Here is a 27,623-nt window from a genome sequence, read left to right on the forward strand (position 1 = left end):
CGCATGCTAGAAGCAACATGGAGCGAGCCAGAGGCCGTTTCTCAATACCAAGTACGCAAACTTCGGACTTGCGTCCTTGGCAGTTCGGACTTGCCAAGTTTGACTCAGGAGAACGAACTCCCGAGGACGAGAGGCGGCAAGTCCGGTTATTCTGCAAATGGAACAGCAGCGTTCTTGATCGCGTCACTCAGCTCGCTCTGGCTACTCCGGTCATCTCTTTATGTATGTTTTAGCCAACAATAAAACGAAATATGTTATAAAACACCACTCTGCCTCTTTTCATTAAAAAAAAATCTTAAACATATTAATGGCGACATAAATGTGGTTCAGGCAAACGCGTACATTGATCATCTTTACTGCATATATTTATAACAACACGAAATATAAAACACAACCCTGCTTCTTTTTGTTTTCATTTTTTTAAATATGAAACATATTGATCATTAAAACTGACATTTAAATTTGCCATTGCTGGTTAAGTGAGCATTCACAGGTCATGTTTGTGATGGTGGTGTGACACTGCACGACATGTTTGCAATGTTTGGTTATTATTTGTATGTGTGATCAAGTTGTTGTTCGACCAACTTTTTATTTGTTTATTCTCAGGTTCAGCTGCTATGTTGCATTTTAAATTCCTGTTTGCAGGACTTTGCACTTTATATTTTTTACATGTTTACAATGTTTGGTTACTGTTTGATTACTATTGTATGTTCAACCAATGCACTGTTTTGTTTCTTGTGGCTACATTTTATTTATTTTAATTTAAGAGTTTGATTACATTATATTTTGTTATTTTGTCTTAGTTATGTTTAGTTAGTAAAGTCTGGTGCCTTTAGTCTCTTCAAGGAAGGTATAAGGTGGAAGGTATACAGTTTATTATTAATTCAACAATAGTATCGGATCGGTATCGGGTATCGACAGATACACAAAGCCCAGGCATCGGTATCGGTATCGGGACTGAAAAAGTCGGATCGGTGCACCCCTAATATTTACACTGCTGTAAAGCTAAGATGTTCATTAATATGCATTGTCCCTCTTAAATAAACAAATAAATAAATAAATAAATAAATAATGGACTGACCAGTGGAACCTCCTCCTCAATTTTCTGAAGGATGTCCTTGTGAAGGGTTTTCAACTTCTCTTGACGCTTCCCCTGAGACACTTCCAGCTACACAAAGAGAGAGAAAGAATTAAGGGACTTTATGAGGAAGATTGACCTTGATTGTTTGTACTCGAGTATGTTTTATATGGCTCTGTAACACTTTGTCCTAACAAGGTGAGGAGCAATAACAGAGTCAAGCCATAATCTGAGTTTCCATCCAAAAGTGATTCTGTCGAGTGCTTGTCCTACTCAAGAAAGCTGTCTAATAAACCAGTCAGGTTTACTATGGGTGGATCTACCCAGCGATGAAACAAACAGAAACATCCAATATCTTCTGATTGGCTACGATTTTATTGTTTTGTGCTTTATTAAGGCTGTAACACAAACCAAGCTGACGATCGGCAAATGTCAGCCATCATTGAGTGTCTACCTAGTTTTTGCTCTCTGTTCCACAGCATTTGCACTAGTCTTGACCCCTGTGGGCAGCTTTTCAGGCCAATTGAGCATGTTGACTTCGACGATGGAGTCCAGCCGTGAGACAGATCAATCTGACTGGCAGTTCAGCTTAGTGAACCAGTGCACAAGAAAGAAAATTAAAATGACGAAAGCATGCAACCGCTACTGTGTTTTACGGTTTATACCACAGTCATAGCCACAGTCGTAGCTCTTCTGGTTATCCTTTTGAATGACGCATGCAGCAGACTACTGTCACCTGCTGGTATGGAGAGTTATATACAGTCACAGAATGTATGTGGTGGTAGCAGGCTGCTGGCTGTAGTCTTTGCACTGTGTTCAAACACAACTTTTTGGCTCAGACGCAGGTGATGTGAGGTGACACCAAGGCAGGCTTTTGCTGCCACTAGTTCTTTAATGCCAGTTTGGTGCGTCTGGGCATTTATGCTCTCAGACAATGGAAACTTGAGTGGCACCTAATTAGGACAAGGTGTAAAGGTTTTCTTAAATATAAGTTCGTATAAAAAGAGCCATTTACACAAAAATACAATTAACACTACATCCAGACACTTCCAGAACTCACCTGACGGATTAAGCTGACTGATTCATTGATATGTTTTCTATTGATCTCGGTCAGCTCCCTGCTAAGTGAGAGAATGACAGAAGGTGGTTACTTTTTGTGTACTTTACCCTGGGGTGAGTCGAGGCGCTGAGTTCAATGCTGAACTCTCCAGATGTAAATGGCTCGATCAACATAAGCAGCACATTCAAAAAATGCTCTCTTTTATCTTTATCTTTCAATAACGGGACAGATAAATATGGTTGCTTTTAAAGACATCTCTAGGCATCTCAGAAGGCATGTCGAATTGTTTTTAAAAGAATTTAAAAAAAAAAAACATTAAAGGGATGTAAATGCATTTTGTCCATATAATGAATATCAGTACTGTCCAGAAAGACAGTAGACCCAATTGACTTTATGGAGAAAACACACATAAGGGTGAGTACATGATAACAGAAATTTCATTTTTGGGTGAGACAATGCACTTAAAGAATTCACCAAAAATTAAAACTCTGTCATCATTTATTCACCTTCATATCGATCAAAACCTGTGTGATTTTCTTAATTCTTCAAAATATCTTCTTTTGTGTTCTGCAGAAGAAAGAAACTCATACAGGTTTAGAACAACATGAGGATGAATAAATCATGACAGAATCTTCATTTTTGGGTGAGATAACCATTTAACCCCAGACTGCTAAAAGCACTGTCCTTGAGATGAGAAAACCCATTACTAACATTTCCTTTTCAGATTTCTTGGCCTCAATGATGCTGTTTTGCCTCTTCCTTTCCAAAATCTTCTGTATCTCTTTCTTCTCTCTGCAAGTAGAAATGTGACATTTCAGGATTTGTGCACACACAAATGCACCTCAAAACACAACCAAACATTTCTTACTTGTCGCACACTTCCTTGAGTTTTTTTATCTGGCCTGCTTGGCATTCTTGGGCGATTTCCCTCAGTTTCTGATTGGCCTGAGACAGAAGCACAGTCACAAAGAATCAGCATTTTTAGCTGTGTGTGTGTGTGTGTGTTTAGTGTCTCTCAGAGCAGCTGTGATAGCGATATCTTTGCGCTATTGTTATGCTTGTCATACCTCTTTGAGGTGGCATTGTTTAGCCTCTTTCTCTATCTGATGTTGTGCCTGTCTGAGCGCAAGAAGCTCCTGCAGCTGCTCCTCTCTGAACTGCTCTGTCTGTCTCTGTAGCTCCAGATCCAGCTCTTTCAATTCCCTCTGCGCGGGCTCCTCTGACCCACTGCACACATGCAAACAGCAAGCAACCATTTATAATAAAAATAATAATAATAATAATAATTCATAAAGATATTATTCAAAGTGAACACTCTCCAATGTGGTTTCAAGTTCAAAATCAAATAAGCAAATTTGTGACACTGAGCAAACAACTGAAAAAAAAGTTCAGATGTTCTATGAAAGGTCAGAGTGTTTGTTTGGCTACTTGTAACAAAATAAGGCAGTCTGCGTTTATCTACTGGTGTTGTTTATTTCCTGCTTTAAAGGTGCATTGCGCAAGTCTCTGAGTTTTTGCAGAACTATGCCCCCTCTGGCGGCAAGCGAAACTGCAACAACAAAAGTTTTCTTTTTTTTTTTATCTTACGTGGAGTTTGTGTTTGAAATGAACTACAAGCCGGTCTCTTAGAATCCATCTTCTACGGAGAATGGCGGCGAATACACAAACCTGCCAGACATAGCTATGTGAGCGTGCCGTGAACGCGCATGACGTCACGCCCAGTCTCAAATTCCGACCCGAATCCCTCTTATTTATTTTACTGTACAGGATTATAGAGACAATCGCAGTGATCAGAGAAGGGCTCATTCAGCCCATCAGGCAATTGTTTAAGCATGTATGGGTTAGAAAACGGGTATTTTTAACATGAAAAGTTGCGCAATGCACCTTTAAACGTAAAATACCCATCAGAGGGCCTACGCCTAAGGGTCGAAGAGAACGCTGTTCATTCAGGTTGTGGGTTCGAGTCTCAGTACCAGCAGGAAATGTAGGTAGGGGAGTGAATGAAGAGAGCGCTGTTCATTCCCCAATCGCTCCCCCACCTACATTTCCTGCCAGTACTGAGACTCGAACCCACAACCTGAATGAACAGCGCTGAATAAGCGTTCCCCAATCACTTCACGGGCGCCACAGCAAAAATGTCTCCTGGTGTGTGTACACAGTATGAGTATGTTCAATACTCACTGCTGTGTGTGTGCACTCTGATGTGTGAAATGCACAGTGCAAAATCCAAGAATGGGGCACGATACTTGGCTACACGTCATGTCACTTTCACTTTCATAATATGAAATAAAGAGCAAACAGTTGTCACACAAGCACAATATCTACCTGGCCAACATTAATTAAGGTTAAAACGTCAATGCCCTCACTTTTTCTTCAGACTGGTGCGCACACGCTTCTCCACCTGACTTCGTTTCCTCTGGAGGTCAGAGTTCAGCTGAGTACAGCGAGTCCTTTGCTCCTTACTGAGAGCCCACATCTGAAACACACATACACACATTCTTTTTTAGAAGTTACTCTTTGGCCTTTCTGCCTTTATTCTGCCACTGTTGCAGCATTTATTAGAGTGCTACAGCTCTGATATAAGTTCACCCTTCTGAAAGCTTGGTTCAGATTGGCTGATAGATGTTTAAAGGTTGTTAATTTTCAATAACAGAATAATTCTTGACTGCATTTCCATTCCATATCATTCCATCAAATGATCAGAACTTCAAAAAGCCATAAAAACTACTAGAAATGACAAATTTGATTTTCTCCAAAGTGGTTTTTATCATGTGACTGTCCAGCTAGCTCATTACTTAAATAAAACATCAATAAAAGCATCTAAAAACGAAATGATGCTCTTGCCTTGCTACTGAAAAATGAAGTTAACTTTGCCATCTACTGAGAGCTGCGGCAGATTTAAGTCATGCTCTCGCTCTATAACATTGTTACACTGGTAACTGCTTAGAAACAGCCCCAGTTCTAAAGTAAGACTTTCAAATTAGTAACAGAGGCTTGGGGAGTTTCAACACAAGACGCTTAAAAACGGCAGAAGAAACCCGTTTTACAAGCAACAGTTATACAAATGAAAAATGTCTTGAGATAAACAAGTGTAGGCCTACATGTTTTGCTAACATGTTTAGCACATTGCTGAAACATGCTAGCAACTTGCTTAACACCAGGCTTTCTCAACCCAACATCAAAACTGATTTTTGGTTGAACGTGACCATGATGGTACATTCCTTACATAAAACGTAATTTAAGTGTTTTTGACCTTTTTCACATGTTTCTTGCTCAACTCCTTGAGTTCCTTGGACTGCTTCTTCAACAGCTTCTGGTAGGAGTTGTGCTGTTTGAGCTCATCAATAGACTGAGGTTCGATAACTGCAAAACACAAACACACAGCTTGACCATGATATTTCAAAACCTCTCTCAGTGCTCTGCAGGAGGTGAGTGACTGATGAAGAAGAGCAAATGATGAGTATGATCTTACCTTTAAGAATATTGTTGACTAGATCTTCTTTTGGGCCTATAACATATTATACACGAACATACAGGTCACTTAATGGACAGTACATGCATTTTCATGAGTAGACATCAATACAAAACTGACATGACTAACATTATGGCCAAAATGCAGACAGGTAGAGAGAGACAGAGAATGAGCGAGAGGGTGACGGCAGGAAAAATAGAGATTGTTTCAGAGGCTAGACCGAACCTGATGGAGGAGGGTTCATGACGTCATTGACTACAGGAGGAAGTGTTGGAGATGGCAGAGGGCAGAAAGGGTCAGTAGAGGGTGCGCAGCCAGGGTCAGACCAGTCTCCTTCATCTGGTTTCGCAGGTTTACCCTGCACACACACATTATGAGGACTTTTTATGAGAGTGATAATGATTATTATACTGTACAAACTGTATAATCTAACCTCTAACCGTGAACCTACCAATCACAGAAAACTTTCTGCATTTTTACATTTTCAAAAAACTGTTTTCCTCATGGTGACCAAAAAAAGGTAAAAAATACTGGTATTAATATTCTTTTGCCGAGATTTGGTCCCCATAATGTAGGGAATACCAGGATAACACACACACACACACACACACACACACACACACACACACACACACACACACACACACACACACACACACACACACACACACACACACACACACACACACACACACACACACACACACACACACACACACACACACACACACAATATGAATCCACATAATTGATTAAATATCTGCAAGATGTTAGTTCATGGTAATAGTTCAACCAAAAATGAAAATCCATCATTTATCCTCACCTTGATTTTGTTCCAAACCCATTTGATAATTTTTTTTTCCATGGTAGAAAAAAGGAGAAGGTCTGAATATATCACTCTTTTTCATGTACAGTAGTTAAATAAATGGGAACTGGGGCTTTCAAGCTTTGAAAAAGATGAAAAAGCACCATAAAAGCATCAGATCATAAAAGCAACTCGATCAACTGATTAATTGAAAATATGAGTCGAAAGAATGATTTGCTCATGAATATGACTTTGCTACTTTTCTCAAGAAGGAGTTCTTGGATTTCAGGTTTTCCCTGAACAAAGACTTAAATTTCAGTCCGTTCTTCACACAACTTGTAGTACAGACACTAGCCATATCATACTTTTATGGTGATTTTTTTTGTGCGGTCGTTTTGGAGTTTGACAGCCTCTGTCCTCGCCTCATTCACTGCCATTATAAAAAGAGTGGCCATGATATTAAAAAAGTATGTTCTATAGCAGCGGTTGGCAACCTTATGGTACGCAGGAGGACGGTTTGTCGGATCTGCGTGCTAACGAAGGTTAACATTTTATTTATAGTCCCTAACTTAATAAAACAGGCCGAGTGACTATTAGGAATGACTACCTCAAAATGTATGTCCATATGCAAGTTCAAGGGACTTTATTTAAATTAAATAAATAAACCTCTTTAGCTATTATCACGAGCCAATGATTATCCCTCCGCGAGCCAATGTTGGCAAGCGTGCCATAGTTTGCAGAACACGGTTCTATAGAATAAAGAAAATCACAAAAGTTTGGAACAACACAAAGGTGAGCACTTTTTCAATTTCTGGGTGGGCTGCAAGTCCAGAAGAGAGATCAGAAGAAAGAACTGGTTGGTTACAGAGATTCAAACACAAAAACAAGTGTGACTGACCTCAGTGGCATCCTCCATAAGTGCTAATAGCTGCCTTTCTCTCTGGGCCAGCAGAGAGAGATGTTTGATGGGGTTTGTCAGAGCCTCTGCGTATTCTTCACACACACAAGATAAGGAAGACAGAGAAAAAACAGAGTAAGTCTCTGTTACAAAGAAGCATATAGCTTGTAACCAAAAGACTGTTGGTGTAAATCCCAGTCTTCAAATTACCATTGTGTAAGACACTTAACTACAGTTGTTTCTGCTACTGTAAAAATGACTACTAGCATAAAAAAAAGATTTTTGTACACACTGCAGCTAAATACACTAGTCACTTTTATGCACAGAATTGAACTGAATAACTAGCTTTGCACTACTTAATGCAGTGATGTCACACATAGATATAGCTAGATATGTGACATCACTATATATATATATATTGTCTATCTATATCTATCTATCTATCTATCTATCTATCTATCTATATCTATATAGATAGATAGATAGATAGATGATAGATGGATAGATGTGACATCACTATATATATATATATATATATATATATATATATAAAAACACACACACACGCACCACCAATTGCAAATATTAATTCTGTGTAGCAACATGTGTCTTTCTGACATCCATGGCATTCATAGTCCCATAGATCGCTCTCCTACCTTGGTGCTCGTTGGGGATGTAGTCCCTAGCTTCAGTGTACACGAGTAGGGATGCCAGCAGGAGTGGTTGGTTCAGTTCATTCTTCAGACTGATGTAGTGATATCCTAAAGACACACACACACACAAACACATATAGCATATACGAACCAGCGGATCTTTAGTGCAGTATCAGAACAGCAAGTCTGTTAAACCACTGCCATGTATTTTGCACAAACCTGGGCGCAAAGCCGATACTGGTAAGATACGATGACCAAGAAACTTCCCATTTTCCTCAAACACTGCTACTCGAAGAGACGCCAGGGTGGGTAATACCACCTAGAGAGAGATTAAAAGCATACTTCATTTCATTTGATAAAAATGTGTAGATTATCACAGTCAGCTTCACAGTTTTGTGCATGCCATAATTAACATGATTGGATAAACTATTCCTTTCATTTGTTACCTTGTTGAACACAAAGGTTTCATCATCCCAGATTGGGTCCAGAGAGTTGTTGTTAGAAGTTTTCGTTCGATATTTTCTTTTAGTGTCTGCAGGAAGTCCAAACATGTCTATCTCCACGTAAACACTGGCCTTCTTATCACTCAGAAACTGGCCTGAGATGATCTGTGTGTGTTAGTGAAAAATGAGATGTGATCTGATTGTACATGCTACATAAAACTATCACTATTCTATACTATTATGATAACTTCAAACAAAATGATACATGTGAACACAATACCTTGATTCTAACTGTGTTGGCTACAATGCCATCCACAATGTCCACAGTAAAGGGGTCAAAGTGTTTATCTGTGCGTCTCATGAACTCCGGCTTCAGTAGATACCCACAATGGCCGTTATATTCAAACACCCCCATGTTCAGCTGCATCGGCAAGTCTGAAAAACAGAGATATAAGCTTATTTTACTATACAAAGGCATCAAAATATACGTAAATGTAGAACAACAGATAAAAAAAGAAGGAAGAAGGCAATAACAGAGTGCTATCTGCGTGTCTGACCGAGAGTTTGGAAGTTTAGTGCCACCATCTGGCAGCCCACGTTCCAGAAGAGCTGTGGCATGTAGTTACTGGAATCCACACGTGTCCCTTTGGGGTAGATGCGACTTAGCTGCTTTTTATTGTATCTGAATAAAAAAATTTTTGCTCAGGAAGAACAACATTACTTGAATATGACAGCGCAAACATGACACATCAAACTTATGTAACTGAAACCCCTATCCACTAACCACTAGTCTTGATTCGCATACAAATTTACATTAGAATTATTGTGTCCTAAACCACAGTATGTTGAAATGATTATGCCAATGACATTTGGATGGTCTGCTATTTCTGGTGGAAATGTGTACACACTATATAACGGCTTATATTGCCCACAACACATCACACTTTGAAGGAGAATTCGGATCAGGACTACAAACACAAATAAAAAGAGTAAGTAGACAAGGTTAGAAATGGTTATTGAGTAATTAACAATCAATATCTAATCAATATCCTAGGCTGTTGAAGGATACTCAACAAACTCGATGGGAGAATTCTTCATTGTGTCCATGCCTTTGGTCTCCACAAAAGATGACATCTCAAAATACTTATTCCTCTCTAAAAACAGAGAGAGAGGGATCGTTCAAAAATGGATGATTCTGTCCTGGCTTCTGATTGGTCAACACAGTTTTGCTGTTCCAGCCATGCTAGAATACACAGTATAGTAACAGCCGTGATGTGAAAAGTATCAGTACTCACTGGCTGCTGCCTCAAAGGATTTGAATTTGACTGGTTCTATGTAGTTGACCAACGTGGACATCTCCTCTGTAGCGTTCACCTCACTGTACGCAGTACCCTGAAACAGAGAGACACGTCAAAGATGTGCATAGAAAGAGACAGGGAGCAGAAACGTGAACAGGACAGTAAACAAGTTACCTCATCAGTGTTGTTATGCTTCTTTGGATCTGGAATGGGTTCCTCTTCCTCCTCTTCATCACTCTCTCCGTCTCCCCGGTCTATAGGGTAATAGTAAAAAATAATACACACACACAAAAACACATAAATTTGAATATACACTATAAATGCATTGAACTTCGATACTGCTGCCTTAGTGACTTCGGTCTTCATCCTGATTGGTTGAAACCTCATGTCAACTAGGCACAAACCCACCAATAGACTTGCGGATATCAGAGTCTTTGGCCATCCTCTCTGCAAGCTTCTCGCCCCCATTGGACATGTTCTGGCCCACCTCCCCATCAGACAACGGACAATCTAAACACAAATCTCATGATAAATGCGTTTGAAAGTGAAATGAAATCGGCAAATGAAAAATGGATCATGTGTATATTTAATTGTTCATGAATGAGCCAGAATGGTTTTGGAACCACAAGAAGAGTTCACATTTAAAACAGCCCCTCATACATTTGCACTGCAGTTGAGTTGCAAAATGTAGATAATGAAAGAGTCCAAATGTTTGCAAAGTTGTAAATGTCATCATTTAGAGCTTAGAAAGAAAGCCATACAAGTTTGGAATGACAAGAGGGTGAGTAAATGATGACAGATAGTTCATGAGCTCACTCTCTTATCAAGCAGATATGAGAGAGATGTGCAATAAAATGTCCCATGAGAATAAGTGATGGATTAAAAATGATCTCACACTGAAATAAATGTTATAATTTGTCATAGAAGATCAGATGAGAAACAGTTGTTGAAGATTGTGTAATACTAGTGTGAAAATACACACAAAGGAGTTCACAGTAAAGGTTCTTATTGTTCATTTTGTTTGCTGTTAAGTGAGTGAGCTTCTTGTCATGGGTTTGAAACAGATTTATTAAAAGAGTTGGCTCATAAGCATAATTCATTCTCAAATTGGACATCACAGGTTGCACTGTGCTTGGAGGAACAACAAGCAGAACAACACAACACAACGATGCTGATGCAGGAAACACTAACATGCACTCTAAACGGGTCGCTCAAACAGAACATGTTTTTCTGTTACACTATGCTGCTTTTCCATTGTTTTTCCTATGTAAAAGCATGCACTGGACCAGTGGCGTAACAAGTCAGTCCTGGGCCCATTTGCAAAAAAAAAATCTTAACAGCCCCCAAACGAAAATGCAATGAAGAGATGCTAATGCAGCATATCAGGAAAATACCATACCAAACACGCTGCTTCGCAAAGGACATTTATATCTTATCGTTTTCATCCGAGTAGATAATCTATGTAAAGTTACAGGCCATCCAGATCCAACACAATAGTAGTATTAGTAATAGTCAAAAATTGTCTATTGAGTTACCAAATAAATGTAATAAACCAATAACCGTTGCATAGAATGTAACCTTGAGTGGTATACCTCTTTCCCAAAAATGTTCACAACCAGAACGTAACTAACATATTAGGGATAACCCCAGCTAGGTGTGCATTAAACGATTGTACAACGTCGAGGCAAACCACCCGACAATACAATGACTTGGAGGCAACGACCCGACGCGAAGCCTGGAATGGTAAAAGTGACGATTATTTTGTCAACGGGTTGTTAGATCTAGAATTCTGCCCGCTTTAAATCAGACACAGCAATAAAGTAGTTTGGTGAATTACCTTTGTCTAAGCAGCGAATCTCTATTAATAGTGAAGCTGTGTGTTGAATTATTTTAAAAAACAGCGACGTTACCACGTCATATGCATACCCTGCATACCCAGACGCTACGCCACTGCACTGGGCAGATGTGTTTAACCACCGTGCTTCCGTCTCCCTTCTTTGACTTTATCTCATGCACTCTTAAAACGCAAAAAGTTCAACTTATAAAAACTGCATCTCTAACTTTTTTCAAATGCAAAAACGAGTTCTGTGTAAATGGTCCCAGTGTCCGGAAAACCCCATCTTAACGCAAGTTGCCATACATATTTCAATTTTTGTAGCAATTGTTTTGATGCATTTGCAACCATTTTAATCACAATCACTTTTGTGCTAGAGCAGATCAGGCTGTGTTTTGGTGTGTGTGTGTATATATGTAAGTGTGTGTGCATTTACACACCATTCAAAGGCGAGGACTGTTCGTCTGTCCCGTCCTTGCGTCTGATGCTCCCACCGTTAGATGCCCTGTGGTGGTGTTTCTTCTTGTTCTTGATCAAGATCTTCCCCATCAGCTCCTGGGGGCTTGGCAGTTGTTGACCAGGATCCAGCTGTAAAAACAAACATGATTGTAAAATCTACATATCTAGTCTCAAACTAAAAATATTATTGTTTACTATTCTTAGTTATTACACAGCCAATCACTGCATTTTGGGTTCAAATATTTTTGTAATGGCCAAAACTGTATAATGAACAACTGTCACAGCCATCTGATATGCTCCCTCCTATACAGCTGTCCACGCTCTCGTTCTTCTAACAATACTACAATGATTTAAGGTCAAATCAACATTTAACATTCACTTATTCTTTTATCCGTTAAGTAGTACCTGTGTAATCAGTGGGAAACAAATGCTTTCAGGATGATACAATACCCTTTCTCTTTGCACTGGGGTCCTGATCACCCTGTCAATGTTTAGTCTGTGATTATGAACAAATGACTGCACATCATCCTTAACTAGATAAGTAAAGTTTAGCATAGCAATGTAGGCTTTAAAAGGCCTGGCCTGAAATGTAAAAGTTTTAAGGAGGGTGGATGGATGAAATGTGTCTGCTCTATCTTTTTAGATTTGGATTTTTTGTTTATTAAGAAAATAGACAAAATAATTTATAATATTTGTCAGTTGGCATTTGAAAACTGCTCTTTTTATGTTGAAGAACTCACCGGATATTTGTCTAGTGGATCAATGAGTAGCGCGTCCCCGAACATAGAGCGACAGTATTCTGCCATTTTAGCCTGCTGCTTTGCTCTAAAGATCAGATAATAATCAAGATAAAACATAAATAGGAAAAAAGAGAAGCAATATCCATTACCCACACAATCATGCCTTATACTTACGAGTCCACATGATTCTCAAAGGACAGGATGAGAGGATATGTAGACGTCTTGAATGCACTTTCAGCGATAGCTTCAATCACGTCCTAAAAACACAAAGATTGAAACATTACACACACGGTCTCTCATTGCAGTTCAGTGTGTGTGCAGCATAATGGGCAGCTTGCATTTGCAATTAGCGATTGCACATTAGCTAAATTTTGCAGGTAAACAGGTCAACAGTGTGGCGATGTATGTCCATACCATAAATGTAATTTGCGGGTGGGACATGTCCCCAGTCCCCAGTCCCCACTACTTTCTGACAAAGCTGAATTTGTCCCCACCACTTTTTTGAAAGCTAGGCTTATAGCGCAAAGAAGCATCTCCAATCCATTGTTCTTCATAATTTAATTTATACATGTAACACATAATACATTTTTGCTGACGAGACAGACCTGATATATATAAACCTTGTCACACATATATTATGATTTATAAACAATAAACAGTTTAAATATGTGCAATACACACTCTGGACCAAACGCACTGTGATCAAAGGGATGAAGAGAACATAATGCTTTCATGATGCACTCATGAATGGAGTTAGGCTCACAAATTACATTAAACTATTATCCAGAAGTTAAAAAAATATGGCGATGTGCTACTGTACACTGCGCATCCGTCCAGTTAAAGCACAAAAAACACAAATGGCTGTAAACTGATGCTGCAGTCTGATGATGCACTAATATTAGTAGAAATTAAGCTTATATCTTTCTAGATTCACAGCCCTTAGGAACGACACATCCAATGTATCTGGCTGCCATGTAAACTCCCAATGTAAATTCCCAATCCCAAAGGGTTTCTACCGAAATGATGGATTCCTGCCATGAAAGTTCGCCGAAAACCGGTAAATGTGACTGCATCATGAGAGTGATGGACACTGAGATGGTAAAGTGGAAGATGGGGCCAAAACACACCTTGAATGAAATCTCAGTTGTCATTGTGAAACCGTGCGTGATGATTGGCTCTTCTTCAGGTGGGCGGCCCTTCCAGCAGTCCAGCTCTATACAGCGGCACCCTGTCAGCAACACCTGCCGGTACATCTCTACTGACGACAGGCCCGTCAACTGCCCCACTAAAGCGAGAAAGCACAGATGGGTGTTAGTGTGCATTTATGACCATATTTGTGTATTTTAGAGTGTGTGTGTATATACCTGTGAGGTATGTGTTGTGTGAAGAGTTGATGAAATAGTGGGACAGGGGTTGGTTCATATCATCGATGATGTCCAACCTCTCAGGAGGAACCACAGAGTTCTCGTCCCCACCAAGATACTTGGTGAAGGCCATTAGGGAGATCTGGTCTGCTCACACATGGACACGTAAAACAAACCACCATCAGTTTCATCTTCACTATATCTAAGGGTGTGTGTGTGAGTGTGTGCTTTGTACCTCTTTCCAGCTGGCTGACGTTGGTTTCATATCTCTCCATGATTTGGCGAACCTGTTCTCGCTTGAGCGGTGGGTAAAGAACCTCATTTAGTCGAGAATCTCTCTGTCTCCGATTTATATAGTCCATCAACTGATCCAGAGACAAGAAGGGCTTCCCCTTAGAGCCACTACACACACACACAGTACAGAATTACACATTGTTCAAAGGATCTTTACATAGTTAAGACATAAAGGGCCACTAAAAAGTATTTGGACAGACTTAATAATGAAGAAATATCATTGTTTTAGAAACAAATTTTGACTTCCTACATCTCTGGACCATTTTTACATGGACATTCTAATTTAGTTACTTTTTAATACAATTATTTAGAATAGCATTTCTATATTTGATGACGTAAAAACCTAACTTTTTTCTTGAAATGTTTTTACTTATGCCATCTTTCTTTGATATAAATGCCGCTTGGTTGATATTTTATGTAATGGAATGCCATTCATTAATTTTTTTATGTGTCTGAGTGTCCAAATACATTTTTGGGGCCACTGTATCTGTGTCATTGCTGTTGGACACTGCTCACTCACAGCTCCACAAAGATACGCTCCAGCTCTGGTCTGGGACTTAGTCTGCTGAGAAAGTTCTGGAACATTTCCCAGGTAAAGTCATCTATCTTTATACCATGATCCCCCTGAGAGAAAAATAAATAAATGCATACATACATAAATGCACAAACAAATAAATAAAATGAATACATAAATAAAATAAATGGATTTTTAAAGTCTCCATAGTTTCCATCTTTAGTGTCACAAATATAAGATGTGAGGAAAATGTATAACATTTGGGCCTGAGGTGCATTTAAAAGGGGACATTAACCATGGAACACAGGATGTATCTTGAAAGATTTTTTATGTACTATGTAGGCCTAAAATGTTCACAATGCAATGCAAACTGAGATGCAAAATGCTCAACAGCACTGACCCATATCCACATTAACCAGCGGACAGTACCTGACAGCGCAGCGAAGATCAATATGGCTAGAGCTGTAATCTGATCCATTTCAATCGCTCTGTCTTGCAAGCAAACATTTGTTCTGCACTATGTAGTGAGTTTTTAGGATTGTTCACTATAACAAATGACTAGAACACATAAAAAAGACCCCCTGGTGTAGAATAAGACACCTTTAAAGGGTTTGTTCACCCAAAAATGTAAATTCTGTCATCATTTACTCACCCTCATGTTATTCCAAATCTGTAAGACTTGTTTATCTTCAGAACACAAATGAAGATCTTTTTGATGAAATCTGAGAGCTTTCTGTCCCTCCATTGGCAGCTACGGAATTACCACTTTGACGCTTCAAAAAGTTCAAAAAGAGATTGTGAAACTAATCCATATGATTCATATTGGTTTGGTCCAAATTTTCTGAAGAGACACGATCGATTTATATGATGAACAGATTGAATTTAGGCTAAATTGAATGAGCCTAAATTCAATCTGTTCATCTTATAAACTGATCGTGTCTCATGATCGTGTCATATTTCATTCAAATATCTTCATTTTTTGTTCCGAAGATGAACTAAAGTCTTACAGGTTTGGAACAACATGCGGGTGATTAACTGATGACGACATTTAAGTATCAATTTATTCTGAAATGTAACCAGCAGAGGGCAGTGTAAGACAGTGAACAGACTGAAATGTGGACTTGTGCTGATCTTAGACCAGCTCCTCTGTGTCCAAACTGAACCATAAAAGGATTGATCACAGATCACCACGAAGAAGAAAAACAAATGAACATGTGACAACAGAGGGAGATGCTACAAGAGATTCGACTAAAGGGATCTTCTGAATCTAAACGAATTTGCATTTATATAGAAACAACAAAAGAGTATGAGAGAGAGAAATGGACACAAACACTTCTTATGAAAACTCAGCAGACAAAACTGAAAGGTTTGATGTGTAACAACCTGTGCACGACTGATTACTCTGTTATTGACCAGACCGCAGTGCTCCAGCGCATTCTCCACACGTTTCTTATCCGAGAACATTTTCATGATGCTAAAAAAAAGTGAAAGAGAAAGAAAAAGAGAAGAAGTGAAAGGAATGATGAAAGGAGAAGTGGCACATTAGCAACGAAAGCCCTGAAGAACTGGAAACATAACCGTGTTTGAGTAAGACAGCTTGTGTTTACTCACTTCTTCACTGGGATTTTCCCATCCTGATTTACCTGCAGCTTCAGCTTTGTGTAACTATGAAAAAAAGGCAGACCGTGAGAAACAGATGATTGCATCAAACTGGTTTTGTCATCTCTACACTGATTATTTGCACTTAATGTACTGTACTTTGTCAATAAACCTATTAGCAACTACATATTCTTAAAAAAAACAACACCTGACACCAGCATTGCGTCCGACTGAAGCAAAGACTATGACAATAAGGGCTGTGGTATTTCATTTTGGAGGGTACGAAGCTGAACCCAAGTCCTGCTGAATGGGTTTGGGACTGTCAAATTTTATAGAGATAGTTCACATTTTGACATTTACACACCCTTTCCAAACCTGCATGACCTTCATTCTTCCATGATTGGGGACTGGAGTTTTAAAATTTAATTTTTGGGTGAACTAACCTTATATAACCATACTTGACCATCAATTACAAAACCCCAAGTTATATGTGAAAAACTGGCTTGAACTTTTGTCGGGTCCAGTCGAGCTAGGGTTGAGAGAATTGTATGTCACATATGTCACAATGTGATTAATGCGTCACATAATAAAGTGCAAATGTGAGAAGAAAGAAGCCACAAGTTGCAATTTTGAGAAATACAAGTCACAATTCTGAAAAATAAAGCTGCAACCGTGAGTCACACTTTTAGACACAAGGTTGCAGTTTAGAGATATGAAGCCACAATAATAAGATATAAAGTAGCAGAGAAAGGAAAGGAAGTAGTATTTGCAAGATCTCACAAATGTGAGAAATAGCCACAATTATGAGTAACAAAGTTGCATTTGGAGATCCAAAGTCACAATTAAAGATTTAGTCGCAATTACGAGAAACAGACACAATTAGGAGAAATAATGTTGCATTGTGAGGTCACATTGTTTCAAACACACATTCATGTTGTATAGGGACTTTCCATAGACGTAATGGTTTTTATACTCTACAAACTGTATATTTTACCCCCTTACACTAATCCTACCCATCACAGAAAACTTTCTGCATTTTTACATTTTCAAAAAAAACATCACTTTATAAGCTGTTTTCCTCACGGAGATGCAAAAATGTCCCCCCCAGGAACAAGGATTTCGGATCTTGTAGGGTTTACACACACACACACACACGCACACACACACACACACACACACACACAAAGAGTACTCACGCTTTGTATAAGAAGGTGTTGCGGGAAGAATTCTGGGACAGTATGTTTGTGGCAAGTTTAAACAGTTCATCAGTCCACACCTGGAAACCCAATCATAACACAAAACATGTTTAAATGAACTCATGCATTCATGTAAATATGATAATCTTATAAATGAATCAAAACATCATGTGTGCCAAAGGTTTTGAAGAGAGAGGAAAAAAAAAATATATAAAATGAGAGTCATCTGATATAATTCATTCAGAACGCACACTTGCAAAGGTAGAAAGTGAAAATTAAGGACAGAGGGAGAGGGAGCAATAGTATGGACATGGTATCTAGGTGACAGGGTCCGGTCGTCGTGGTTACCTTGCAATAGCCATCCTGCACAGCTTGGAAGTTGAGGAAGGAGATGTTGACCAGGTCGTTGCCGTAGACAACAGTTAGCAGCTTTGAGTCGGAGTTCCCTTCTCCTTTGCCCAAACCCAACATATCACGTATACGTGGGTCCTACAAACACAGGCAAAGTTTACCACCCACACACACTCCTGACACATGAACCTTTCCAAACATAACCTTCATACAGACTTTTTCCAACACAGGCACAACTGAAAATGTACCTTTGGCATCTTGGAAAATCTCCCTGTCCTGGTGTCCCTGATATGACTGATGTCCAGGATTTCCAAATCCTGTAAGATAGTGAAAAAGAGATATGCAGGAGATGACGTGTTTCAAACATACAAACAAATTATAATTATTCTTGTTTACTCTTGGTTCTCAACCAGGAGGCCAGGATCCACTAGGGGGCCTCAGCAAACTACCGAATGGGCCTCAAAATGACTTAAAACTATTTAAAAGTAAGACAAAACAAGCATTAAACAAGGTCAAAACAATTAAAAGTTCTATTCTAATTAACCCCCTCTAGTATGTATATACGTATATGTATGTACAGTGGCGTCCTAGGGAGTCAAAAATGTTGAGAACCACTGTTGTCGATAATAAAAAAAAGTAGTTTGCACTTTATTTGCACTTTTTCGAAAGAAAATGGGAACAGTGCTTGCTTGTGCAAAATTCGCCACCACGTTGCTAGGGTGTTGTGGCTGGTTTCTAAGGCTATATGGTTGCTAGGCTAGGTGGTCACTTACACCATGTCTATGTGTAAGTGACCACCTAGCAACCATATAGCCTTAGCAACCAGCCACAACACCCTAGCAACATGTTGTGATGTGACAAAAGACAATATGAACCCATTACAATCAGTGATACTGTCTACACTAGATGTAAGAGTAAACTGAGGCCACGTTCTATTTTTGACGTACTCCAAGCGGTTGCACTACTTCTGTTATGAAGAACAGACAGATTTGCAACGGTCGCTTTGTCACATCCTCAAGTTGTTGCACCATGAAAACTGAGATCAGTGATTTCAATGATATCATTTAACACTTTAACTATCCTGGGAAAAATATTGATGACTCATCTTGCACTGCACTGATTTCTGTCCAATCAGATGATATTTAGAATAAGAATGCCCCTCCCCTTAAAAACACCTGTCACTGACAAGGAAGTAGCAAATCATGGCTCACTGCTCACAGCTGTGACTTTTTACAGCTTAAAAAAGGAAGAGCAGTTCATTTGTCCAGTCTGTTTCAGGAAAATATGTCAGCACAGTAAAAAGAAAACTGCGCTTTTCAAATGATTTCATGGGATCTTTAAGAGCAATCTGGAATGAAATAACACTGAACAGAGGTCCAGAGAATCCCTGACACACCACATACACATAAGCACTGACAAAGTAAAGGATACTGTCACTGATGCGGAGAAGCAGTCATAAGTTAAGAGTGAACTTTAACTTCATGATAGATTCACTCAACACTTCAGGATTCACATCTCAGATAAACATCTCTCACTTAAACACTCAAAAGTTCGTGGGCTCGTAAAGAGAATAGCTGAGTAAATGAGCTGGGCCAGCGGTTGGAGGACTGAGCTTGTAAACTTCAACAATAAACAAAGCAGATCTGAACTGTAAGTACTTGCTCTATAGCCGAGGGCTCCCTCCCTTTCTCTCTCGTTCTTTATCATCTTTCGCTTTCCTGTACTCTTGTCCCCCTCCCACCATGGAGAGCAACAGTGCGGATGAAGTTGCTGAGTTGAACGTTCCCCAGAGTGTGTGTGAGGGTCACGGGTTACTGGTCGAAGTCTGCTAAGGATTGGTTCCAGTCCAAACAGGCCCAGCAGGATGGACCCATACATGAACAAGCGAACAAGCAAACACAAACACAAACACACCTATTGACTCATCATGTAATACTGGCTCTCTGAAGTAATACTGGGAAAATTTATTTATATTTTAATGATTCATTTTCAGATACTGGGACTTTTCATTCCCAAATTGTCTGAGCCAGTGATGTCACTCCATCCATACAGTACATATACAACAGAATGTTTTTGAAATATTTATTCAGAATGTATAAATAAAAACATAACATTAAATTATAAAAACCCAATTTATTTGAGATGTGAAATTGGAAAGATTTTAGCCCTGCTTTTTTCCCTACTTCTGTGGGTGTGACCGTAAACAAGTAATGTGAGATTTCTACCTCAGAGTTCCTGCATAACAAAACAAAAACCTAGAGCTCACATTCATTAAACAAAACACTATGACATAAACTATGAATGAAACCAATCCATATCCAAAGAGAGACACGCACAAAGCTATATTTACCACAGTACAACTGTAAAGTAACCTTGATGTAACAGGTTGCATTCGACTAACCGCTACAGGCTCAGACTTGTGAAATATCTTCCTGAAATTGAGCAAGCATGTAAGCAGTAAGCACAAGGGTGTATGCAAGCGTGCGGCTGTTCCTAGCATACATACATTCCCCTCATTCCTGGCGAGCAAAGACTGTTGACCTAAAGTTTAATATTTAGCCCACACTGTCACTGTAGTATTATTATGTCATTTATAAAGTTCAGTGAGAGAAACACAATACATTCACCAAATACACTTATAGACACAAAGATTCTTGTACTTGTGGCAGTGACTTCACTAGTACAGATCAAACATCCGTTCTCTTTATTTATTAGCCAGCATTCTCACGGACACAGAGTAATTCACCTGCTCTGTTCTGGATTACAGCATTTACCTTTCACTGACACACAGCTGACTTTGGTCTTGACTTGTTAACTTACATCAGCATGACAACAGTTGGCAGTGTGTCAATTTATATAAACCAGTCCAGAACACACCAATGACCACCATGTTTACTAGTTATTTGTCTATGTATGTAGGCCTACAGAATGTTCTCAAAGTTAATTTCACAGTGCACTGAAATACTCGATTCCAACTGGTCAATCGTGACATGCAACTATTCAAATATATCTGAATAACGGCTGTTGGTCAAGGTAACAATGTATAACAGCTCATCTAGGAAACATGCATTTCCTACATAGCTGTGCTCTTGTTCTCTTTTCATGGTCTCTACAAGAAAAACGATAAATTATTTTAAACTCAAACCAATATTTCCTGCCCCCACACTTAACTTGCATTCAGGTCCTGATCACCTTCTTGGTTATTGTAATGACTGTCTGACTTTACTTAAATGTCTCTTTAAATACTAATTATTTATTTTATTTTATTTTATAATAAATACAATCGATATATACATATATTTTTATATCATATATTTTTTATTTAATTTAACTTATGGAATCATTTTATTTTTATATTTTTTATATTGATGCTTTGTCTTTGGTTTTTATTGGCATGATTGTTTTACAAACAATGAAACTGAAATTAAAGGTATAGCGGAGGATGTTTTACTTCCTGGTGGGTAACCTATACTATTGGTCCTCCTAATTGTCAATCATTCTGGTGAATCAATCAAACTTTTCAAAAAGTGGAGAGGGCGGGTCTTATCTAAAATTTGGAAAGATCCTCCGCTATACCTTTAATATTGGTTAAAAGAGACGCAAATCTCAGGTCTACACAAAAAGATGTGATATCCAGATGATAGTAGGCCTTCTACAGAAGTTGGTTTAATTTCAGTAACTTTCCAAAGTACACACCAAAATTAGGATGGTTATGTCAACAGCAGCTGGGAAAAAAATGAGCTTGAAAGAGAAAGAGAGAGCGAGAGTGAGAGCGAGCAAGCAAGCGGGAATCTCCAGGATACAGTCATTCATCCTATTATTACAATGCAAAACAGTACAACACAATAGCGTGCCACCACACCCTGACCCCAATTTACTGTCTTTGCATATGTGCATGTGAGATAAAGAAGGTTTTTTCATGTGAAAAGGTGATTTATATGAGGAGATGAGTGAGTGCAGATATGCATGACAGATGTGACTTCCCCTGTACTACCTCTCCTATTATATCTTCCACAAAGCCCCAGCGGCTGTTCACTGCCCTGAACCCTTGAGTGATTAGCCTTCTAGTTGCCTCTTGTGGGGTCAGACCTTAATTACTAGCAACAATCAATCTCCTAAAACAGAAAGCCTTCTAAATGAAATACAGCTTCCCCTGCTGATTAATGACTACAAACTCATGAGCACAAGAGACGACACACACAGATGATTCTGGTGAAAGGGAAACTTCCATGCGTTTCTGTGAACATATGCTATAACTTCCTTGTGTAGCCCAGGCAACAGTCACTTCCTGTTGCATCTGGCACTGGGGCGGGCACATGGGTGTTGAGAGTGAGCGTGTGATAGCTGTAATGATGGTAAAATCCCATGGCTTTGAGTGGCACTGTCGAAAGATAACACCCATGAGAACGACACACCTTACCATACAGACTCAGTTTTGTTTCGTCCCTCCCCCATTCTCTGTTTGTTTCACTCAAGGTTACTGATATTTGGACTGATTCCTGATGACTTGAGATTTAAAAAGAAACAATGAGCGAGAGAAAATAAAACAGACAGACATGCAAACTATATTTTAAATCACCTCCATACCCTCATTCACTGTTCCCTACATTAGTCGACTATCATAGTGCATTTGTGACAAGTGTCAACACTTCGGAAAAAATAATAAAAAATGCATCGCTTTCTGCCAGGACTTTTACGGGCTTTTTCCAAATCACGGAAGTGACCTTGACGTCCAGGTTAGCAGTAGCATGAGCCATCAGGCAAGTGCTATTTAAATAAACTCCTGATGTACTTACAAAATTACATGGGGGAGTGTTTGGCTCGAGGTCATGGTGCAAAGGACCCTAGGTTGAAATTACTCCAAACCATCCCTTTAATCAATGATCAGAATGCTGAAGCATATCTATTTTTTTTCCTCATCATAGGAGCAATGTTGCCCTTTACAGTTTGGTACAGGTGTCAGAAACAGCTACAGCTGCTTGCAGCAGATCTTCGTGTGTGTGCAATGGATGAATTCCTGGCACTCTTTTGACTCCTTTACACATTTCACTCTTCAAAAGTTCTCGAGTAAAAATGCCATTATACGAATATATAACGAGCCCATTTAGCACAGCATTGTTTTGGATGTTCGGTGAGTTCCGTCGCAGAATATGTTTTTAGTTTCAGCCTTAAAAACAGTGTGAACACCAAGCAAACCAGGACTAAATGTATTATTTTCTTCTTTTTTGGGGGGGTCCGGGCTAAAAGAACCAAACAACAAGTGTGAACACATCCTAAATGATTTGGGTGTTCTACTAACTCTTTGATTATCAAGAGGTACAATATGATGTACAATTTTATAGTAAATCTAAATAAACCAACAAAACAACACATACAATTTATGCTGAGAATTACACAAGCAGGAATATGTGCTGAATCACAGGTCAATTATAGAGAACCTGAGAGTAAATGTCTGGGGAACAAAAGACAAAGAAAAAAGCGAGACAGACTAGAGGTAAAGTGGAATGAATAAGTATTTATTATTTCCTGATTCCTTTTTTAACTGCATCTTCCTCTCACTGAAATAATATTTAAAAAATCAAATAATACATATTAGACAACGGGAACTTATAATACACAAATCATTATTTAATTTATGTAATAGAAAATGTGACTAATGTATATAATGCAAAATAGTGCAGTACACTAACAAAGCTTTAGTTATGTTAGAGTTGGTTGCTGTAAAGCAGGGGTGCCCAACTCTGCTCCTGCCGATCGACTGTCCTGCACAGTTCATCCCCAACCCTAATCAAACACACCTGCCTTTCATTTTCAAGCGATCCTGAAGACGTTCATTGGTTGCTTCAGGTGTGCTTGATTAGGGTTGGAGATAAACTGTGCAGGACAAGTCGATTGGCAGGAGCAGGGTTGGGCACCCCTGCTATAAAGTATGCCCTGTGTTCAGTCTAAATGATGAGTATATATTTATTATTATTAATTATATTACTTTTTAACCACTCAATCAAAGACAAGTGGTCACTTCAAAATTTCTACATACTCACAATGCCACATTTAAAGAAAATTCTAAAAAAAATTATTCGGGAGAAAGTCTGATTATGATCTTCATTGTAATTGTAATTGATACTGCAAGACAATGATTCAAAACACAGAAGCAATTCCACATCGGAATGGCTGACAAGAAACTAAATTAAGGAACTACAGTGGCCTAGTTCAAGTCCTGACCTGAATCCTACAAAGGTGATGTAGCAGGACCGGTTCAAGATACTGTGCCAATCTGTCAAAGCTTTTCTGCAAAGGAAGAACGAGCCAAGATTCCTCAAAACAGATTTAAAAGATTTGAATATTAACTTACTCGTGGTGTTTAGTTGCAGTGATTGCTGCTGAGTCCTGTCAAACCAGATATTAGGCATTTACTTTTTCACAAGGTTGAGAAGTTGCAATCTGATTTATGCAACTTCTGGAAATCATCAGTTCACCTGGAAATGAAGCATGATAAAATGCCCTGGATGATAAAACGAGCACTTCTGAGGAAGAACAGATTTGCCAAAGTTTGGCCGAAATCCTTGAAAGATTACTGTGACGTTTAATAATTGTTTTGACTGTGTCAGTGTCTATTTCATGCACACAATGTGGACAACAGGTAAACATGTCAGGTGTATGGACGCTAAGGCTGATTTGAAAATATTAATTTCTCAATTTTAATCGATCTTTTTTTGATGAGCCAATATCGATTTTTCAATCCCAAGAACAATCTTTTAGTCTGCTAGGAATGGACAGATCCGGGACTGATCCAAATCCGATATGGTGCGTACTCATGGTTGTTACGGTTCAGCTCCACAAAAGGCAAAAACGTATTATAAAGTACCATCAATGTTTTTGAGGACTATATTCCAGGTAAATTTGAAGGACAGATGAATATTTGCTGTGATTGCATGCTGATTTAAGCACATCATTCTGCTCACGAGACGCGCATAAAATAAATGATAGGTTAGCATTAAAAAGTTGACATCAAAACCACCTTATGTGCAATTTAAATACATTTGATTAATTAATTGATTATTAAATAAACGTTATTTTCAGTTTTGGTTTTCGGCTAAATGAAAACTTTAATTTTGGTTTCAGTGTTTGGATAAAAAAAAAAAATTAAGGTGCAGCACAACTGTAACTGTATTATAACGCCAGTACAGCAATCTCTTCCTGTCTAAGTGGGCGGTTCTTGGCCAGAATGAGCTGCAGATTGGACCAGGCATCCTGCCGATAGTCAAAAGTCAGGCTTCAGGAGACTAGATTCGAGTGAGCAGAGAACTCAGCACTTTTGCATTGAGAAAGGTGAAACAGGCAAACAGAAAATGTCACAATAGATTATGTATTTCTCCATTCCAGTGACTCTCCCTCGATCACTCACTCTCACCGCACAACATCAACACAGGGCGGCTTTGTTAACCTTGTCGCCTGACTGTCGCTCCAGCTTTATCCTTCCACCCCCCTCTCTCTTTCTCTCGCCTTTCTGTTTCTTCCTCTTTCTCTTTCTTCTGTGCAGATAATCAAATTGGTCTTGGTCAGGAGTTTGTTGATTCCTGTCATTCTTTTGCCACATAAGAGAGAAAACCCTACTGAGCAGTACATATATATATATATATATATATATATATATATATATATATATAAATAAAACACTTGAGAAAACAATGAGAGAAACATATGAGCACTGAGTATTAATGATGGCTTGTACAGGCTTGATTTTCAGGCATGAGTCCAGAACCATCTATAACAGGAAAATTAGATGTCAGGAATAAAAGCCTACTTGTAGAGGAAGAAAGAAGGACAAGGATATGAACGAAAGGAAACCATTATATTATCAACCCATAAAACAAATTTCCTGTCTGTATGTGTAAATGTGTGTCATTTCTGAGGGATTGGTTTAATTTTTACAATGGCATCAACCAGTATTTGCAACAAAATATCATGTTGCCAAACGTCATATTTTATATTTAGGCAAATTGGTACAATCTCCTTTTTATGTTTTCATACAATCTGCTTATGCACTACTGGTTAGTTTTAGGGGTGGACCTTCATGCTTTTTTCGAAAAATCACATTGTACAAATATACAAAATCACCACGCTGTAAAATAAGTTTTCACATGAGATCAGGTGGGTATTTGGGCTATACTTATGAATGTCACTACTGTGCATTACACACCAGTGTCATTTGCTTTAAATAAAGTCATTACACTGACTTGTTCATAGTTAGTGGTTACAGTTTGTGAACTTGAGAGGAACTGACTCCATGAACTTAAAACTGCAGTCACACAAGGCATCTGAGTGTGTGAAATCACTTCAGGCACTGTAACGAATATTGGCCACAGGATCTGATGTCACACTCCAGCGCTTCTGTTGTTGGCAAATAAAATATCCCAAACCTAAAATATACCATCATCACCACCACAACACATGCATAACTGTAGCTTTGAAGTTTGTTTTCTTTGTATTGAGCCAAAGGGTAATTCTGTACCGCTTAGATCCTCTGTTTGTCAAACATCTTTTCACTATGCAAATTCATAGGTCAGAGTTCAACAAACTTGAACTTTGGTTGAGTAATAGACAAAACACCTAAGGGATCTGCTTGTATTTTGACTGTTCCACATTCACATGTGTGTGACTGGAAGGGAATGGAACGTAACATCTAGCGTGACCTCACCTTTAGTCAGGGCAGACATCATATTGAATATGACGACTTTGCACTTAAATTTGTACTGAATTTTAAATCAAGAAAACTACATCTTACTAAAAAAAAAAAACTCTGGAAACATTAATAATTAAATGTCATCTTCCCTGACTATATAGGTCCATTATAGATTCACTAAAATAGATTCATTTTTTGGGTCAAAATAATTGTAAAATTGAATTTAGTTAAAAGGTCATTTGTTTCCAGATATCACATGGAATACTGTTCTCAACAATGAAAATCATTCATCATCAAGTCTGACTTAAAGGGATAGTTCTCCCCAAAAACGAACTACATTTCCTCACACTCACGTCATTCCAAACCTATATGTATATGTATATGTATATATATATATATATATGTATATATATATATGTATATGTATATGTATATGTAGCTCAGTGGTAAGAGCATTGCGTTAACAACGCAAGGTTGTGGGTTCGATCCCAGGGGATTGCACATACCTATGTATAAAATGTATAGGATAACGCAATGTAAGTCGCTTTGGATAAAAGCGTCTGCCTATAATGTAAATGTAAAAAAATATGTATATGTATATATGTATATATATATATATATATATATATATATATATATATATATACACACATACACACACATACATACACATACATACATACATACACACTCACCTAAAGGATTATTAGGAACACCATACTAATACTGTGTTTGACCCCCTTTCGCCTTCAGAACTGCCTTAATTCTACGTGGCATTGATTCAACAAGGTGCTGAAAGCATTCTTTAGAAATGTTGGCCCATATTGATAGGATAGCATCTTGCAGTTGATGGAGATTTGTGGGATGCACATCCAGGGCACG

At 38.6% G+C, this 27,623-nt stretch overlaps 1 protein-coding gene and 1 long non-coding RNA gene across 6 annotated transcripts in view; one reads left to right on the forward strand and one right to left on the reverse strand.

Annotated features, from left to right (window-relative positions):
• The window catches only part of plcb3 (phospholipase C, beta 3 (phosphatidylinositol-specific)), a 70,169-nt gene that overhangs the window by 14,239 nt on the left and 28,307 nt on the right, over positions 1-27,623 (reverse strand). Inside the window, exons 3-34 of one of the 5 annotated variants that reach the window (XM_082151544.1) lie at positions 18,307-18,375; positions 18,056-18,196; positions 17,708-17,787; positions 16,524-16,577; positions 16,296-16,386; positions 14,919-15,022; positions 14,340-14,506; positions 14,105-14,251; positions 13,868-14,025; positions 12,915-12,997; positions 12,741-12,825; positions 11,982-12,129; positions 10,116-10,217; positions 9,882-9,961; positions 9,705-9,801; positions 9,479-9,563; positions 8,967-9,091; positions 8,690-8,844; positions 8,413-8,574; positions 8,186-8,285; positions 7,970-8,074; positions 7,314-7,408; positions 5,836-5,968; positions 5,611-5,646; positions 5,392-5,501; positions 4,505-4,614; positions 4,320-4,409; positions 3,206-3,365; positions 3,007-3,083; positions 2,850-2,930; positions 2,139-2,196; positions 1,082-1,168 (exon numbers count right to left, since the gene is read on the reverse strand). In XM_082151544.1, coding sequence (XP_082007670.1) covers positions 1,082-1,168; positions 2,139-2,196; positions 2,850-2,930; positions 3,007-3,083; positions 3,206-3,365; positions 4,320-4,409; positions 4,505-4,614; positions 5,392-5,501; positions 5,611-5,646; positions 5,836-5,968; positions 7,314-7,408; positions 7,970-8,074; positions 8,186-8,285; positions 8,413-8,574; positions 8,690-8,844; positions 8,967-9,091; positions 9,479-9,563; positions 9,705-9,801; positions 9,882-9,961; positions 10,116-10,217; positions 11,982-12,129; positions 12,741-12,825; positions 12,915-12,997; positions 13,868-14,025; positions 14,105-14,251; positions 14,340-14,506; positions 14,919-15,022; positions 16,296-16,386; positions 16,524-16,577; positions 17,708-17,787; positions 18,056-18,196; positions 18,307-18,375 — 3,375 coding nt within the window. Of the gene's footprint in view, positions 1-1,081; positions 1,169-2,138; positions 2,200-2,849; positions 2,931-3,006; positions 3,084-3,205; positions 3,366-4,319; positions 4,410-4,504; positions 4,615-5,391; positions 5,502-5,610; positions 5,647-5,835; positions 5,969-7,313; positions 7,409-7,969; positions 8,075-8,185; positions 8,286-8,412; positions 8,575-8,689; positions 8,845-8,966; positions 9,092-9,478; positions 9,564-9,704; positions 9,802-9,881; positions 9,962-10,115; positions 10,218-11,981; positions 12,130-12,740; positions 12,826-12,914; positions 12,998-13,867; positions 14,026-14,104; positions 14,252-14,339; positions 14,507-14,918; positions 15,023-16,295; positions 16,387-16,523; positions 16,578-17,707; positions 17,788-18,055; positions 18,197-18,306; positions 18,376-27,623 lie in introns of all 5 variants that reach the window. The other 4 variants (XM_082151543.1, XM_082151547.1, XM_082151546.1 and 1 more) reach the window with 4 other exon arrangements.
• LOC309486471 lies at positions 18,384-24,975 on the forward strand. Its single transcript, XR_014201552.1, has 3 exons — positions 18,384-22,801; positions 22,899-23,789; positions 23,987-24,975. It is a non-coding gene; the product is annotated as an uncharacterized lncRNA (long non-coding RNA).

Source organism: Leuciscus leuciscus, assembly GCF_965113295.1.
Source record: "Leuciscus leuciscus genome assembly, chromosome: 2".
NCBI lineage: Eukaryota > Metazoa > Chordata > Actinopteri > Cypriniformes > Leuciscidae > Leuciscus > Leuciscus leuciscus.